This window comes from Sinocyclocheilus rhinocerous, unplaced genomic scaffold, assembly GCF_001515625.1.
Source record: "Sinocyclocheilus rhinocerous isolate Xijiao unplaced genomic scaffold, SAMN03320098_v1.1 scaffold1475, whole genome shotgun sequence".
NCBI classification, from domain to species: domain Eukaryota; kingdom Metazoa; phylum Chordata; class Actinopteri; order Cypriniformes; family Cyprinidae; genus Sinocyclocheilus; species Sinocyclocheilus rhinocerous.
This window is the reverse complement of record NW_015657965.1, coordinates 82,083-101,845: the sequence shown is the minus strand read 5'-3', so window position 1 is coordinate 101,845 and position 19,763 is coordinate 82,083. Positions and strand designations below refer to the sequence as shown.

The 19,763-nt window shown below is 34.9% G+C and overlaps 1 protein-coding gene across 1 annotated transcript in view; it reads left to right on the top strand.

Annotated features, from left to right (window-relative positions):
• The first annotated feature begins 1,650 nt into the window (after positions 1-1,650).
• Positions 1,651-19,763, top strand: part of LOC107721796 (protein turtle-like) — a 28,926-nt gene continuing 10,813 nt past the window's right edge. Inside the window, exons 1-8 of the mRNA XM_016529961.1 lie at positions 1,651-1,726; positions 4,730-5,074; positions 5,172-5,519; positions 6,835-6,933; positions 9,532-9,844; positions 15,023-15,381; positions 18,495-18,524; positions 18,698-19,030. Of these exons, the coding sequence (XP_016385447.1) occupies positions 1,675-1,726; positions 4,730-5,074; positions 5,172-5,519; positions 6,835-6,933; positions 9,532-9,844; positions 15,023-15,381; positions 18,495-18,524; positions 18,698-19,030 (1,879 nt within the window). The 5' untranslated portion in view covers positions 1,651-1,674. The remainder of the gene's footprint in view (positions 1,727-4,729; positions 5,075-5,171; positions 5,520-6,834; positions 6,934-9,531; positions 9,845-15,022; positions 15,382-18,494; positions 18,525-18,697; positions 19,031-19,763) is intronic.

Below are 19,763 nucleotides of genomic sequence, written 5' to 3'. Positions count from 1 at the left end.
AGCCAATTCACCTTTACCAATTCAGTGTCAGAGTCTTTAACGCTCACATACTCCTTCTCCTCGTGCATGAAGACAACAATCACATACTCAGATGAACCTTCACCAAATATGAGGTTAATGAGCTTGAGAGCATCTCTGTCCTGCTCTGTAAATGTGCCAGACTTGAAAACTAGCAGCAGGGCATGAGGTTCAGGACAAGACTGATGGAAGCGTCTCCTCACGTCTTGTCCTCACAGGTCAGCACCATCCCATCATGCCTCTCAAACAAATGCAATGAAGATGGTGACTCTGAGAACACCTTTCATCCAAAGATTGTGTTTCCACAGGAGGCTTTAACATCTGCTGTGACCCCAGCAGAACTCTTCTCATTTCTTCTATAATCACAGACACTGAAATCACACAAACTGGTTTATCACTATACTCACTGTTCTGTTAATTCATTCTCTTAATTCAACATTTGGAGTAGATGCATGTTTTTTATTTTTATCTGTACTAATTAACGTGAATTAATACAGAGTTAATACACAAGAATTGTAATGAAGCTAAAGCAGTAACATGACTATTGCTGTTAGATTTATACTACAGTTTTTCTCAATTGCTTTGGCACATTTTTCGAAACAGGAGTGACTCGCGACGTTACAAGTGTGATCAGTTTGGATTTTTTTGTATAAAGAGTTTTGAAAATATACACCTAAAAAAAAAACTGTAACATTTTTCTGAACTAAACTCACTGGTCTTCAAAACTGTATGGTTTTCTGGACATTTTAATGATGGACTACGGGATGAAGTACTGTGGGAAGTGAAGTTTAATACACTGTTGTGCTCACAGGCCATTTGGACTCACAATGCAAACGACAATCATTCAAACATCATACATGAATCTTAATTAATAAATAATTTTGTTTAGTTGTATAAATTATTTATTTAATTATATTTGACTTGTATATCAGACGTGCACAGAAATTAGCTTTTAAGAAAAAACTCACTCTGAGAAATATTTACTGGAGTAAAAAGTGTGACAACTAGCCCCAGTCACCCCAATATACAAGTTTTGTTGTTTACAAACTTGTATTTGGCTTTGAAGTTTAAACAAATAACATCATTTCTTTAGATGTGTCCAATGAGACACAAATAGGCCTAACCGATGAGCTGCTGGGAGACTTAACTTATGAAGCATACGAGGAAATACTCATTAAAAAAACAAGAACAACAAAACCTGCAATGTTTAATGGCCTGACAGTCATTCAACTGAATCAACAGGTTACACAGCAACTCGATAGTTTATTTTTTTCTTTCTTTCTTTTTCCTTTTCTTTCTTTTTCTCCCCGCCCCTTATTCATGTTGAGGATAAATCAGACTAAACTGTAAAGAATTGTTGTGTTATTAAAATACACCAAACACAATTTTAATGTAGTGCTCCTGTTCAGACCTGCGTGCAGTTTCAGAGACTACACCCATTGAGGATGCTTTTCATTTTTTCATAGTGATGTTTTTCCATTTAATCAGAACTGGTTTGTCTGGATTAACTTTTGTTCTACAGAACTCTTTATCAGTCACAAGGAAGAAAATAAAACAGGTTTAAATATTAACCTGTACTGTATTGTCTTTGTGCACCAGATCACTTTCAGATTTCACTTTGACGATGCAGAGAGATGATCATAACTTCACCTGAACATGGAGTTACTTATGTTAATTTTTGTAGCTGTAATTCCAGTTATATCTGATGGTAAGTACATTGTTTTTCTCTCTTTGAGCTGATTCTGAAAACAAGTCACGTCAATAATAACAACTAGTTTAAATCTCTGCAAACTTACAATATCTGTCAAAGTTTTAGACACATTTGACTGATTTTATGTTGCTCGTGATCTTAAAAACCTTCTGCCTCCGTGCTTGAAATGAGCTTGAGCTTGTTTATATGCTCTGAAAAACACTTAAAAAAAGACAGTCGCTGGTTTATTTGGCAGCTCAGTGCTGGTAAATACGCTTTCTGTCTCTGTTCAATTTCAATAAATCACAGTCTTATGCTAATATTCATGTTTGCAAAGAAGCAGCTTTGTGTAATCTCTGCTCTGTCAGACTTTTAAGTTTCAAACTATCAAACGAGTAGCGCGACCACGGTGGAGACTAGTGTATCCTGTATACACTGCATGATCAAGTTTGCATTTATGATAGACCTTTGACCGCAGTTTTATCTAAAGTCTGCTTTATTTATAGCTTATGGTAGCCAACATATTCATAATTCATAAACAGTTTTTTTTAAATGTTAGTATGTTAAACAGACAATAATCACACACTTTTGATTTTGTGAAACTGTACTGTTGCTGTAGTACACAACTTTCACATGCAGATAATTGACAGATAAACCGCACACCCTTATTTCAGTGTTGTTGTTTTTTTTATTTTATATTTCAGCTAACAGTTTGCTTTGTAAATTCAGTTTGACAACATTAAGATAAATTAAGTTAAAGACTGTCTGCGGTGATCCAGGACGCTGTTCCAAATCATGCTGCACCAAAGAGCGCCACTCACATAGTTTACCATAAAATCACATTATATTTGTCACAAATTATTGTTAATGTACATAATAACTTCATCCTAGGCTGGAAGACTGTGTATTGTGCATCTTTCAGCACAACGTTTGTCTTTTTATCCGTATGCTTTAGGCTATATATAGAGCTAATAATAGCCATAGATCGCGCTTTCTCTTTCCGTTTGCTCTGTTTTTTCAAACACCGTATTTCAAACTCATCGACGCAACTTTGTTAATTCCTATTATACAAGAATATACAACAGTTCTTTCTTCTTTTCTCAAATAGTTTTGGCAAAATCTCATCGTTTATGTAACTTCAATGCTGTATATCACAGCGCTGCTTTTGTAATTTTGGCTGAATTGCCTCGCAACTTATGATGGCTGTTGTTGTTGTTTATTAAATATTATTATTCAATAATATTTTATATAAATATTAGTAGTGTAGTGTTTAGTATTGAGAAACAGTGTTTGTGTTCATGATGGTGATTAGTTATGTTGTTCCGCAATTAGATGGCGACAAGAGACTGTTTTTGGTTTTTATGAGTAACGTAAACACTTTTACATTGAAAAAAATAAGCTCTGTTGTAAACGGAAGTTGTGTTTAGTTTCAACAACAGCTTGACGCAGCAAACAAATGCGGTGAGCAGCGCTGTCATCAGAAATCACCCTTAACAGATGAAAGGATATTAACGTTAAATCAAAGATATCGCTTTCCTTGGCAGACATTCAAACTAATGTTTTATTGTGAATATGAGTTTAATCTGAAGAATGAATGCTGTATCAGATGCAGGTAATCACAGTTGCTCAGACAATCTCTCTCTCAATACTCTACTAAACATAATACACTGCTTTTACTAGTAATACAATAAGCTTTCAATGAAGCAACTCAACGTTCCTTCGTTACTAGTTCTAAAGTGACGTAGTAGTTCTGCACAAAAAGTAGTTCTGCACAAAAGAGGGGTTTTAAAGACACTCCTTGTCGATTCTTATGAATTTACACACTCAAACTGTTTGTTGTTTTAGTTTTTTTTACTCACCCCACCCACGGTGGCATTTTACCCCACTTACAAATGTACTACTTTAATTTTTGTTAAAAATCTAATAACATGAAAACTCTTGACATTTTTCATACTTGGTTTATAATTTATGTCATTGCCACGCAAACTATGATAATTATTCTGAACAGATTTACCTTTTTTTTCACACAAAAAAAAAAATACACAGTCCTCGAGAGGGGTGTTTTCTCCCACTCTACCCTATATTTAATTGTTTGATCAAAATGATTGCAAGGGACAGTTTGGTAGTCGCTGGTTATTGGTAGGGACATGTCCCTAGAGCCCCACCCCAATTCTACACCCTTGCTTCAAGCAGATGTTAGCAGCACCCTACATGTAGACTAAAAAAAAAAGTATAATGTGAGAGTGAGACTGCAGACAGACTTACACTGTACCAGCACTGGGTGTGTGAGGAGGTTCATTTCTATTGTTAGTAAGGATGAACCAGATATATATATATATATATATATATATACTGTATATGTGTGTGTGTGTGTTTTATTTTCTTGGGAGATGATGATGGGATTTCTATGCACACCTCATTTTCTGATGAATTTCTTATACAGTAGTCCACAGTCTACAGTAATATACAGTAGTCCCCCGGTTTCACAGACAAGGTTTAAGCCTAGTCTGAGACTAAAATGTAAGTCTGAGCTGTTTCAACTGAAATAAACTTGATTGATCTTAACATATATCAGTGCCTTTGTTTTGTCTCAAGATGTTTTTTTCTAAGGCATGTTTATAAAAACTATTTAAATGCCCTAATTGAACTATAGCCTAATCCTGGCTTAATCTAAGCCCTGACTGTGAAACCAGGCCAGTATCTATTATCTGTCGTCTTTTGATTTGGTCATTTTACATTAACTTTTACGTTAATCTCACATTAGTCTATTTTAGATGTTACCGTTTGCTCATATTTCCTGGTTGCTTGATTTAACCGGCCTTACAACATTTTTTTTCCTTCAAGAAAGTGAAAGCAGCTCTATTAAACTCTCATCATTACAATTTTGTGAACAAAGTCTAAAAGTAGAAACTGAATTTAATTTATAATATAGATAGTAAAGGGGGAAAACCCTACAACTAAAACTTTACTACAACAAAAGGTTATTTAATCTCTCATCTTTATTTCATTTCTCTGTCTCAGGGTTGACTGTGCACGGTCCCCCTGGTCCTCTGGTTGCTCCTCTGGGATCTTCAGTGGTTTTGCCCTGTTATGTTGATGAACTTTTATCAGTGGAGGGTCTGGAGGTGGAGTGGAGAAGACCAGACTCTGAGACTTTAGTTCATCTGTATCAGGATGGTGAGAGTCAAACAGAAGCCCAGCAGCAGGATTATCAGGATAGAGCTCATTTCTTTACTGAGGAGATTCAACATGGAAACTTCTCCCTCCGGCTGGACGATCTGAGAGCTGAAGATGAGGGACGATACACATGTACAGTTTACAGTCAGCAAGAGTCTGGTGAGACTGTGATTGAAATAAAAGATGTTGGTGAGTAAAAACCCAATTAGTTGTAGTAGAAAGTTAATCTAGTATTTCATGAGAATATTTGTTGCTCATAATATTAGTTTTATTTGTATTCTTTCAGTACGTTTGCTAGTATCAGGCTCAGATGAGTCCATATCTGCGTCTGTGGGTGAAGACGTCACTCTGAACTGCTCTGTGGACTCTCACATCACACCTGAACACATTGAAGTTGCATGGAAGAAAACAGATGAAAATATTCAGGTTCTGCTCTACCAAGATAAGGAAATTTTACCAGATTCAGCACATGTGCGATACAGAGACAGAGTTGAGTTCTTCACTGCTGAAATCCCCAAAGGAAACTTCTCTCTCAGACTGAAGAGTGTCAGAACTGAGGATAAAGGGGTTTACATGTGTCACGTGTTTGCTGGAGGACTTTCAGCCAATACAACTGTAGAACTGGAGCGACTGGGTGAGGCCTAATGGATAAATACATGCATACATAATAATTGGGACCTAAAGTAACATAAATTACTTTTTGTTGTTTAGTCACGTTTAGTTTACAGTACTTTGAAACTGATTAACTGTCAGATATTTCTATAACTAATTTATTTCTGAATGATTATTCCTGGATGTGATAGTAAATGGTAAATCACCTTAAATGCAGGATTGTTGAGCTACAGAGGTGTGTGTGTGTGTGGTATATATGGTTTATGATAAATGTATATGAAGACATGGGTTCTACAATGTAAACACGGTTTATGAGGACACTTCCTGTGTGAGGGGTAGGTTTTGGGGTAGGGTTAGGATAAAGCCGGGCCCACACTACAGGAGTTTTTAAATCCTAACCTATTAGATCTTCCCCATTAGATCTTCTCTTTGTCTCTATGGTTGTGGTATGTTTTTGACACATTATAATGGGGGAGTCGTGTTGTTGGCAACTTTCCACAAGCCATTCCTCCATCTTCACTGTCCAACGGCAGCTTGCTTTGCAGTTGCACATCGGCTGTTGTGAAAGTACTGACGTAATCATAGCCATAATCATAAGATTCGATCTGTGAACACCTCACATTACCAGATAATCTCTGCCGAACACCGGAACTGATCAAGGTCCTGGATACGATTTTTCTCAGGTTGTTAGGAGGGATAAATCGGCCTAAAACTCATGTAGTCTGAGCCCAGCTTAAGGGGATAAAAAATTCAGTTTATATAGGGTGACCATACATCTTCTTTTTCCAAGACACATCTTAGCCAGGATTTCTATATTGCCTAAAATATCCAATCGTTGTATGACATCAAAGTACCTAAAAGTAAGAGAGCTATAGAGAGCAGACGACTCCTTTGATGTCAAACACTGATCAGTCTGCGCAGTGCATATGTATGTGTATTTTCATCACTTTGACCATTCTCTGTAGATCCCATCTGCCACGATTGGTTGATTATGTTGATTATGCAATGCCTGCATGTTATTGGTCAAACCTTTTTTTTAGGCAATATAGAAATCCTGGCCAGGACGTGTCCGGGAAAAAGAGGATGTATGGTCACCCTAGTTTATACAGTATAAACACTATTACGCCTATGTAATGTCCCCATAAAACATGGAAACATGGTGTGTGTGTGTGTGTGTGTGTGTGAGTGTGTGTGAGAGAGAGAGTGTGTGTGTGTGTGTGTGTGTGTGTGATAGAAACTGTACATATTTGAACAAATAAAGAATATTTTCTTTTTTAGGGCAGTATAAAAGAAAACCCCATAACATTTGTATTCAGTGTAATGTCTGTGTTTTTCAGGTTTCTCTGTTTTACACATAATGGTGTTGATTCTCTGTGTTTCTGCGTCTGGATCTGCACTTCTGCTCTGCTGCCTGATCTACTGCAGATATCAAAACGGTACACATATTCTTATTTACTGTAGTTTATTTGGGACTTGAATATTGAGAGGAAATAGAGAAGAGTGCAAGCAATATGTGTTAACAATGCTAGAATAGCCTTCAGTGGTTCAGTGAGGCTTTTATCCAAAAGAGCCAGATTTTCACATGATCAAAATGATACAACAATAACAGACCAGCACACAATAAAGTTCATTTTAAGACTATATTTAAAGACTGAAAACTTGTTTAAAGATTTGAAACAACAATCACAGAGAAAGGTATCAAACGAAATGAGTGGAAAATGGTGAAATGATAAAATCTAATGTCAGAAATGAAGGACATTGAGTTCTTAGTCTGAAAGATGCTGGTGAGTACTGATTCTTCTATATAATCATAAAATCAAAACAGTATATAACATTGTGCCTTAAAACTCTTTTAAAATGATCTTTCAAAACACTGATGGCACAAACATTGGCAAACCCAGAAATTAGTTCATCCCTTAATCTAACTCATAAAGTGCCAAATGAGACGTTTCTTGCAGACGAGGTGCATGTAAAGTGTGCCGTTAGGGACAGGCAGGACCACTTTATGCCTCTCCTGGTCATGGTGCTAACACACCACTCTTGCATGACTTAATAAATATTAATACAGTTAAGCAACATTATTGCACAATAATTAATCTTCATGAGCTAAACCCTAGTGAATTAATGCAGTGTTTTACGGCCATCATTTAGAGCAGGTAAATCACAGCAGACAAATGTGCCAAAGTCCGCTCAGTCAGAAACAGAATTAAATACTTGATTCCTTTGGATTGCTGATAATAAGAAAGATAAGCAGAACATGCTCTTTAGGCCACAGTAGGCAAAAAACAAAAATAGCAAATAGGATATATTGGATATATAAATTTCAACAGTAATAATTTACACATTACCGTTTGTGGGATACTGCAAGAGACTTCAATTATTATACATATTATACATCCTTATATATATATCCTTACTCTTCTTCTTCCCAGGCTATCGACCGTGTTTGTTTTCTTGTTGTAACACAGTGCTCTGCCTATATTCTTGCCAAGCTTCATGAGATGTACCTTTACACTGGTTGATCATTGGTGTGATCTAACACTTTACATTACCCCATAATTAGTGAAATTCAAGATTCACACAAATCCAAATTTACAAAAAAAATAAAAAATGGCTTGTTGATATGCATAGAAAATATGCTTGCCAGAATATGACAACTAGTTCAATGATTTTGCATTTAATGACTTTTATACAATAAAGTAATACCTAATGTTTTGGGCGGTAAGACTAATCAACAGAGAACCAGTATAATATATGTAGATTCTTGATAACACTTGATAGCACTTGATAACATATGAAACAGCAGACAATTGTGCATAATCAATTACATGAATGTACCACAGCACTGGCAATTTGTTCAAAAGAATGAGAAAATGCTTTTATGATGTGCACAAGTGACTAGATGATAAGGAGGTTGAACAACTTTCAACTGTGATTTGAGAAATGCACCAAAGCAGCTGAGAAAAACTGCCCGATCAAGTAAAATCTTTGAAATCCAGCTGAGGATTTTTTTCTTTTACATCACCGCCATACAGTTCAGTCTGTTTTCATTCACTCAGGACCCTTTAGAAAATTAGTCCAATACAAAAATAATAATCAGTTTTGTGATATTTGAGACGATTATATTTTAAAATGGTTTTCAGTGACAAACCAAAGTCAAAACTTTTATTGTCATGCACTTAGAGTCCAATGGAAAACAAAACAAAACAAATATATAATCAACCGGCAACTTACTTTCATGTAATAGAAGGTGAAAGACAAGTGACCATACATAAATTTAATTAAAATAGAATTACAATATATAAGCAGCAAAGTTGTGTGCCATTGAGAATTGAATTTATAATGCCTTTTGAATTCCAATTCAATACCTGAATTTGAATCAGATTGAAATGATGGATGGAGGGATTTCCCAGAATGCATCACCTGTGTTGAATTTCTTTGAATTTTAGGTCAGTAAATTCCTCCATTTTAAGTCCAAGTTCAGTCCATCTTTTTGTGTTGTGGTAAATTCAATTTAAATGCATTCCCACTGAAGTGCCTGAGCTGTAAATGACTGACAGTAATTCAGTTATAATGCAGTGACAGTGTATGAAGGGCCCATAGAGTTATGAAGCAGTCTGTCCTTGTATCTTGATGTGATCATTTGTGTGAGACTCGTTTGTGTGATCAATGACACTGAGAGAAGTAAGTAGTATTTGGGAAACCTATTTGAAAACAATCATTGTTTTTGCAATATAGTGGAGAAATAACACAATTCCTATTTCAATTCATATTTGATCTTGTGATCAGGGCTGTGTGATGATTGTAGTTCTGAGGGAAGCTAAACTTAGGTGCATATGTTATTATCCTCTGCAATGTGGCTGAATTTAAATAATTATAGAATGATTAACTACAACTTTGACACCAAACACTGCTTTGAGTACTGTACTTATGTTTCATTTTTTCTAAATAGTACAGCATGTGTGTATTTATGTACATCATTCTTTTCACCATCAAGATACTTTACAGTACTAACAAACTCTTTTCATTTTCAGGGTTCACTGTGACATATTCTCAAAACAGACTTGTTCGTCTGGGATCTTCAGTGGTTCTGAACTGTTATAGAGTTAAACCTTTACAAACGGAGGATCTGAAGGTGGAGTGGAGAAGAAAAGACACTAAGACTCTGGTTCATCTGTATCAGGATGGAGAGAGTCAATCAGAGAAACAGCAGCAGGATTATCAGGACAGAGCTCATTTCTTCACTGATCAGATTCAACATGGAAACTTTTCCCTCCGGCTGGACAATCTGAAAATAGAAGATGCTGGAGAATACACATGTAGAGTTTACAGCGAACAGAAATGTGTGTTTTCAACTCAGATTACTTTGGAAAAGGGTAAGTGAATAGATGAATAAAAATGTATGCCGATTTAACCATTATATCAGTGTAAAATGTGTCTCTATAGACTTTACCATGAAGCATGTTCAGTCATAAACTGTCAGAGTTTGTTATGCAAATAAGGCTGTGCAGAGGCCTAAAAAAGGTGTTTCAGCACCGAAAGTACAATTAAAACATTTTCATCACATGAACTATGAACGTGTTCCACTAAAGTTTGACAAATACTAAATGACTCAATACTTATGTCTTGTTTTTCAACACTACATCTATTGTTTAAACATTTCAAACCACACTATTTATTAATATTATTTTTGCTTAAAGGGTGTCTGCGCATGTTTTGTTGACCATAAATGAGACTTGCTTTGATGTTTTGTTTCTACTGTAATGACATCCAGACATTGTTCAGTGTGTCTTCAGTGTCCACATGCTCTTTGTGTCTGCTGTGCATTAGCTGGTGTGACAAAAACAGAAGACATATATTATCAGCACATGCCATTAAAATATCATTGATAATAGCTTAACAACACATAATTTCATATAATTTTAATAATGAAACAATAATAGAACATTTAACCCTGTTACATCTTAAAGCTTTTGTTAATTTTGACTGAAATCTTGTTTTTGTTCTTCTTTCTCCCTAGATATTCCGTTTTTAAGTGGTAAGTAAACCGATAAAACAGAAAAGAACACTGAGCCTAATCAATACATGATTTCCATTAGGTTGATTATTTGTGGTATGAAATTTGAATTATCATAACTAGTCGATGTAATTCCAGTCATGAATATAATTGTGAGATGTTGTAATGCACCACTGATCTGCTCCTACATTACCTGATGAAACTCTTCAGTCTGAAAGTAAAGGATCTCCTCCGAGCTGAAGTCTGAACATGTATTCCTGGATGGGATTGTACATGTTTATTCACCTCTAATATGAGCTTGTCCTGCATCAGAGACGTGTGTCTAAACATGTCTAAAGTTTGCCAAAGACCTTGTGGATGAGTCCGGTTTAAATGAGAAACCTTACATTTGTTCAAAACAAAACACTGAACTGTAAATCACAGCGGTGTCAGTTTAATGGCTTGGTGCTGCTTGTTTAACTGGGTTCTGTATTTAGTAACAGGATGAGGTCTGATTTCAAAGTAGATCTTTTAAGTTTCAATATATATATTAAAAAAAACGTTCAATGACTGGCAGCAATAGCTATTAAACAAAAACTGTTCAATTAAAGTAAAATACCCTAATTTAAGTAAAGTGCAAACACTTTTACATACATTTTCTTTATACGTTTTACAGAAAAAAAGCTGTTATTTTACAGATATTTATTGAATTATTAATATCAAATACCTTTACTGTAAAATGTAAATCTCTTACAGTTAAGCATTAGCTAGCAATAGCACACATGCATGAACTAATGTATACGAGTCAAAGACGAAAAAGGGTTTAAGCATAAAAACAATAAGTGTAATACTGCTTTAAATTGTTGTTGTTTTTCCTAAAAAAAAATTTTATTAAAAAAAAATGTAATTTAATTGCAATTTTGTTTTTGTTTTTCTGAGCAAAAAATACATATCATACATTTTCCCCTGATTTACAGAAGAGAGCCACTAAAATATAATTCAGTGTAACAATCTTGTCAGGCATAATTACAACAAAAATCAATTATGACATATTAAAAGACTAATTACTTTCACCCCAAATACTAATTAGTTGTAATTTTACATTTTTTAAATGTGCCACTATCCTAGGTTTCGCCCATTTGTCAGTAAGACTTTTTTACTCATTTAAAACACAATAAAATGTAATATGCTCCCTTATTCCTTTATATATTTTAATATGTACATGTCAGAATAAGCATGTTATTTGAATTTTTACATACACATTGTGTTACACTGAATGACAATGTAACATTATTTCAACCAAATTTTGACATTTTATTCTCCCAAAACTTATTTGAAACCTTAAAAGTAGACACTTTACTTAGATTTAATGTGCTTTCTATGGACATAAAATCAGTTTTGTACATTTCTTTTGATGCGGACATCTTAACGTCTTTGACCCACATATAGGCATCACTGCATCAGCAACTACACAGTCACCGTCTTGTAAATAAAGCAGCATGCAGCACATTGTCAGTGTTTTCCAGTCCATCCTCATCTGAAGCATCTGCTCTTCAGCACAATGTTAACCCTCAAACCCTTTAAATCCCAACAGAACAGAGCATTAAACAGATTATTCATTGTTTAGAGTCCATCAGTTTAAACGGATATTTTATTTGCTGATTCTGGGTCTCTGTACATCAAAATATCATAACACTTCAGGTTCTCCAGCAGTAGTATTATAGAGAGCATTAGAGCTTTTTCAGTGGCGCTGATTCTGGAAGTATTTTTCCCATTCTTTTTTCCCATAGTAATTCCCCAAAAGATATATGTCTTCATTAAGGTGTTATAAACAATGAACCAAGCCAACTATGAGGTGAATTACAACATACACTTTAATTTGAAGCATAATAATAGTAATAATAATAATAAAATATAAAGGTACAAGACTATGTACTTACTGAGGGAAAGAACTACAATCCCATGAAGCATTGCGAAAGACATAATCGAATAACAATGGAGAAATATAAAACTATTCATTTAAAGTTGTTGATTGTATATAGAAACAATATTTTAAGTTTAATCTGTGGTGCTTCGTGGGAGTGGGCAAAGCTAAAGATCTCTTTTGGACTTGGTGTAATTTTCTGTACAGCATCATTGGTAATGTAGTTTTTAACCATGAATTCAGCTACTGAACACAATTATAAAAAAATATATTTGAATTAATGTGAACAGATGGGTTTAAGAAAAGCATATACAATCAATTAACAATATCAGAGCTCATAACAGGGCTGTCTTTAAAGATTTATCAGTTATTGTTAAAAATCAATTTCTCTATGGAGGCTTTACTTCTGGAACCTGACTGTTGCACTCGACAGAGCTTCAACACACAATAATGTGAAATTCATAACTACTGTAATATAATAAACTAAAAAACTAAACTAGTAAAACTAAAAGTGATTAAGTTCTGGATAGGGTCAGAGTTTAATGCTCTGTTCTGTTGGGATTTAAAGGGTTTGAGGGTTAAAACGTCTTTGACCCACATATAGGCATCACTGCATCAGCAACTACACAGTCACCGTCTTGTAAATAAAGCAGCATGCAGCACATTGTCAGTGTTTTCCAGTCCATCCTCATCTGAAGCATCTGCTCTTCAGCACAATGTTAACCCTCAAACCCTTTAAATCCCAACAGAACAGAGCATTAAACAGATTATTCATTGTTTAGAGTCCATCAGTTTAAACGGATATTTTATTTGCTGATTCTGGGTCTCTGTACATCAAAATATCATAACACTTCAGGTTCTCCAGCAGTAGTATTATAGAGAGCATTAGAGCTTTTTCAGTGGCGCTGATTCTGGAAGTATTTTTCCCATTCTTTTTTCCCATAGTAATTCCCCAAAAGATATATGTCTTCATTAAGGTGTTATAAACAATGAACCAAGCCAACTATGAGGTGAATTACAACATACACTTTAATTTGAAGCATAATAATAGTAATAATAATAATAAAATATAAAGGTACAAGACTATGTACTTACTGAGGGAAAGAACTACAATCCCATGAAGCATTGCGAAAGACATAATCGAATAACAATGGAGAAATATAAAACTATTCATTTAAAGTTGTTGATTGTATATAGAAACAATATTTTAAGTTTAATCTGTGGTGCTTCGTGGGAGTGGGCAAAGCTAAAGATCTCTTTTGGACTTGGTGTAATTTTCTGTACAGCATCATTGGTAATGTAGTTTTTAACCATGAATTCAGCTACTGAACACAATTATAAAAAAATATATTTGAATTAATGTGAACAGATGGGTTTAAGAAAAGCATATACAATCAATTAACAATATCAGAGCTCATAACAGGGCTGTCTTTAAAGATTTATCAGTTATTGTTAAAAATCAATTTCTCTATGGAGGCTTTACTTCTGGAACCTGACTGTTGCACTCGACAGAGCTTCAACACACAATAATGTGAAATTCATAACTACTGTAATATAATAAACTAAAAAACTAAACTAGTAAAACTAAAAGTGATTAAGTTCTGGATAGGGTCAGAGTTTAATGCTCTGTTCTGTTGGGATTTAAAGGGTTTGAGGGTTAACATTGTGCTGAAGAGCAGATGCTTCAGATGAGGATGGACTGGAAACACTGGCAATGTGCTGCATGCTGCTTTATTTACAAGACGGTGACTGTGTAGTTGCTGATGCAGTGATGCCTATATGTACATTAGCTACTGAGAGTGTGCTACAATTCTATAATAATAATTTAATTCACATGATTTACATTTTACAGTGAAGGTATTTGATCATAATAATCCAGGATCTTTGAAATAATTCTTGGAAATAACAGTGTTTCTCTGCAGAAGTTTTAGTGCTGTCACTTTATTGAAGGTGTTTGATAATAATTCAAGAAATCCATGTGGAATTACGGTGATTTTTCCTTCTGTAAAGCATTCAAGGAAAACTACTGTAAAAGTTATTTATTTATTTTTGCGCTTTATAAAAATGCGGGTATTTTACTGTAATTTTACAGTTTTGTTTTGGCAGCCATAACTGCCAGTCATTTGACCATTTTTTATGATTTTTTATAGCGTTCTCAAACCGTCTAGTGCAGAGATGTCATTTTCATTTCACATTTGTTAATAATATGCATTTCAAAACAAAACTAAGCTTCTGACTTCATGCAGTGTTTGACAATCATAAACCAGCAGCGCAAGACCAGTATTAATTAAAAGCAACATTAACCCTTTCATGCACAGAGGTCACTACAGTGGATAGCTATTCAAAAACTATTTTCTTGTGTATGCATGGGTTTTGATGGCATATTTGCACATCAACCATTAGTGTTGGCCCCAGCCTAAGGATTTAAAACTTTTTAATGTGAATAATAGGGTTGTCTGTGGTTCCGGAATTTGCTGTGGGTGTATAGGATGGCCTGGATGAGTGTGAGATTTCCCGGCCTGAAATTGTGTCCCAGTCCTCCCCTGCTCAATACTGCATCCTCAAGTCCAAAATACCATTCACAGTTCTTTTGCTTTAACAGAAGGTCACATCAAGGAGAAAATGTAATTTTTTTTTTTTTTACAGCGAAAGTTTCCTCTGCTCCTCTGGTTGCTCCTCTGGGATCTTCAGTGGTTTTGCCCTGTTTTTGTGCCAAACGTTTGCTTTCAAATGATCTGAAGGTGGAATGGAGAAGAAAAGATACTCTGGTTCATCTGTATCAGGATGGAGAGAGTCGAGCAGAAGTCCAGCAGCAGGAATATCAGGATAGAGCTCATTTCTTTACTGAGGAGATTCAACATGGAAACTTCTCCCTCCAGCTGGACAATCTGAGAGCTGAAGATGAGGGCCAATACACATGTACAGTTTACAATAAATGGAGATCTGTGTTTTCAACTCAAACAAGTTTGGAACCAAGACTACTTGGTAAGTAAACATACAATGATGGCCAAAGGTATTGGCAGTGACATAAATGTTGTGTTTTGCAAAGTTTGCTGCTTCAGCTGTTGTGGTGTTCACTCACATTGGTTCTAGATTAGTGTGTAGAGTGATCAGATGCATTTTAAATAATTGCTGAAAGCTTCATTGGCCAAAAAATGAACTTTAAAAAAAAAAAAAAATTTCACTGTTTTTTTGATCCTGACACAAAATGACCAGCTAACATTAATTGACTAATCATATCAGCAGTCAGTTTAATGGCTTGGTGCTGCTTGTTTAACTGGGTTCTGTATTTAGTAACAGGATGAGGTCTGATTTCAAAGTAGATCTTTTAAGTTTCAATATATATATTAAAAAAAACGTTCAATGACTGGCAGCAATAGCTATTAAACAAAAACTGTTCAATTAAAGTAAAATACCCTAATTTAAGTAAAGTGCAAACACTTTTACATACATTTTCTTTATACGTTTTACAGAAAAAAAGCTGTTATTTTACAGATATTTATTGAATTATTAATATCAAATACCTTTACTGTAAAATGTAAATCTCTTACAGTTAAGCATTAGCTAGCAATAGCACACATGCATGAACTAATGTATACGAGTCAAAGACGAAAAAGGGTTTAAGCATAAAAACAATACTGCTTTAAATTGTTGTTTTTCAAAAAAAAATTAAAAAGTTTTCTGTTTAATGTAATTGTATTTTTGTTTTTGTTTTTCTGAGCAAAAAATAAATATCATACATTTTCCCCTGATTTACAGAAGAGAGCCACTAAAATATAATTCAGTGTAACAATCTTGTCAGGCATAATTACAACAAAAATCAATTATGACATATTAAAAGACTAATTACTTTCACCCCAAATACTAACTAGTTGTAATTTTACATTTTTAAAATGTGCCACTATCCTAGGTTTCGCCCATTTGTCAGTAAGACTTTTTTACTCATTTAAAACACAATAAAATGTAATATGCTCCCTTATTCCTTTATATATTTTAATATGTACATGTCAGAATAAGCATGTTATTTGAATTTTTACATACACATTGTGTTACACTGAATGACAATGTAACATTATTTCAACCAAATTTTGACATTTTATTCTCCCAAAACTTATTTGAAACCTTAAAAGTAGACACTTTACTTAGATTTAATGTGCTTTCTATGGACATAAAATCAGTTTTGTACATTTCTTTTGATGCGGACATCTTAACGTCTTTGACCCACATATAGGCATCACTGCATCAGCAACTACACAGTCACCGTCTTGTAAATAAAGCAGCATGCAGCACATTGTCAGTGTTTTCCAGTCCATCCTCATCTGAAGCATCTGCTCTTCAGCACAATGTTAACCCTCAAACCCTTTAAATCCCAACAGAACAGAGCATTAAACAGATTATTCATTGTTTAGAGTCCATCAGTTTAAACGGATATTTTATTTGCTGATTCTGGGTCTCTGTACATCAAAATATCATAACACTTCAGGTTCTCCAGCAGTAGTATTATAGAGAGCATTAGAGCTTTTTCAGTGGCGCTGATTCTGGAAGTATTTTTCCCATTCTTTTTTCCCATAGTAATTCCCCAAAAGATATATGTCTTCATTAAGGTGTTATAAACAATGAACCAAGCCAACTATGAGGTGAATTACAACATACACTTTAATTTGAAGCATAATAATAGTAATAATAATAATAAAATATAAAGGTACAAGACTATGTACTTACTGAGGGAAAGAACTACAATCCCATGAAGCATTGCGAAAGACATAATCGAATAACAATGGAGAAATATAAAACTATTCATTTAAAGTTGTTGATTGTATATAGAAACAATATTTTAAGTTTAATCTGTGGTGCTTCGTGGGAGTGGGCAAAGCTAAAGATCTCTTTTGGACTTGGTGTAATTTTCTGTACAGCATCATTGGTAATGTAGTTTTTAACCATGAATTCAGCTACTGAACACAATTATAAAAAAATATATTTGAATTAATGTGAACAGATGGGTTTAAGAAAAGCATATACAATCAATTAACAATATCAGAGCTCATAACAGGGCTGTCTTTAAAGATTTATCAGTTATTGTTAAAAATCAATTTCTCTATGGAGGCTTTACTTCTGGAACCTGACTGTTGCACTCGACAGAGCTTCAACACACAATAATGTGAAATTCATAACTACTGTAATATAATAAACTAAAAAACTAAACTAGTAAAACTAAAAGTGATTAAGTTCTGGATAGGGTCAGAGTTTAATGCTCTGTTCTGTTGGGATTTAAAGGGTTTGAGGGTTAACATTGTGCTGAAGAGCAGATGCTTCAGATGAGGATGGACTGGAAACACTGGCAATGTGCTGCATGCTGCTTTATTTACAAGACGGTGACTGTGTAGTTGCTGATGCAGTGATGCCTATATGTACATTAGCTACTGAGAGTGTGCTACAATTCTATAATAATAATTTAATTCACATGATTTACATTTTACAGTTGATCATAATGATCATAATAATCCAGGATCTTTGAAATAATTCTTGGAAATAACAGTGTTTCTCTGCAGAGCTGTCACTTCTGTCACTTTATTGAAGGTGTTTGATAATAATTCAAGAAATCCATGTGGAATTACGGTGATTTTTCCTTCTGTAAAGCATTCAAGGAAAACTACTGTAAAAGTTATTTATTTATTTTTGCGCTTTATAAAAATGCGGGTATTTTACTGTAATTTTACAGTTTTGTTTTGGCAGCCATAACTGCCAGTCATTTGACCATTTTTTATGATTTTTTATAGCGTTCTCAAACCGTCTAGTGCAGAGATGTCATTTTCATTTCACATTTGTTAATAATATGCATTTCAAAACAAAACTAAGCTTCTGACTTCATGCAGTGTTTGACAATCATAAACCAGCAGCGCAAGACCAGTATTAATTAAAAGCAACATTAACCCTTTCATGCACAGAGGTCACTACAGTGGATAGCTATTCAAAAACTATTTTCTTGTGTATGCATGGGTTTTGATGGCATATTTGCACATCAACCATTAGTGTTGGCCCCAGCCTAAGGATTTAAAACTTTTTAATGTGAATAATAGGGTTGTCTGTGGTTCCGGAATTTGCTGTGGGTGTATAGGATGGCCTGGATGAGTGTGAGATTTCCCGGCCTGAAATTGTGTCCCAGTCCTCCCCTGCTCAATACTGCATCCTCAAGTCCAAAATACCATTCACAGTTCTTTTGCTTTAACAGAAGGTCACATCAAGGAGAAAATGTAATTTTTTTTTTTTTTTACAGCGAAAGTTTCCTCTGCTCCTCTGGTTGCTCCTCTGGGATCTTCAGTGGTTTTGCCCTGTTTTTGTGCCAAACGTTTGCTTTCAAATGATCTGAAGGTGGAATGGAGAAGAAAAGATACTCTGGTTCATCTGTATCAGGATGGAGAGAGTCGAGCAGAAGTCCAGCAGCAGGAATATCAGGATAGAGCTCATTTCTTTACTGAGGAGATTCAACATGGAAACTTCTCCCTCCAGCTGGACAATCTGAGAGCTGAAGATGAGGGCCAATACACATGTACAGTTTACAATAAATGGAGATCTGTGTTTTCAACTCAAACAAGTTTGGAACCAAGACTACTTGGTAAGTAAACATACAATGATGGCCAAAGGTATTGGCAGTGACATAAATGTTGTGTTTTGCAAAGTTTGCTGCTTCAGCTGTTGTGGTGTTCACTCACATTGGTTCTAGATTAGTGTGTAGAGTGATCAGATGCATTTTAAATAATTGCTGAAAGCTTCATTGGCCAAAAAATGAACTTTAAAAAAAAAAAAAAATTTCACTGTTTTTTTATTTCTGAAAACTTTATTGGCCAAAAAAAAAAAAAAAAAGTGAAACCTTTATCACAAAACCCCAAATGTCACTGTTTTTGGCTCCAGCACAAAATGACCAGCTAACATTATTATACTAATCATATCATCAGCACACGGGAAAGCGTGAATGAGTGCTAGTCTGATGTGCTAGTTCTGATTGGATTGTAAGAGAAGAGTGATTGCTAAGGAGGGAAGAAGTGCTTCCAATCATTGTGTTTCTGTGTTAGCAATGGTTACCTCCAAAGAAAGATGTGCAGCCATCATCACTTTGCATCAAAACAGCCTCACAATTGCTGCAAAGAATATCACACCTGAAATATCCATTTACTGGATCATCAAGAACTTCAAGGAGAGAGGTTCGGCTGCAGTGAAGAAGTCTTCAGGACATCCCAGAGTGTCCAGCAAGCGCCAGGACCGTCTCCTCCTGTGGAGTCAGCTGTAATCGTGTCTCCAGCAGTGCAGAGCTTGCTCAGGAATGGCAGCAGGTTGGTGTGAGAGCATCT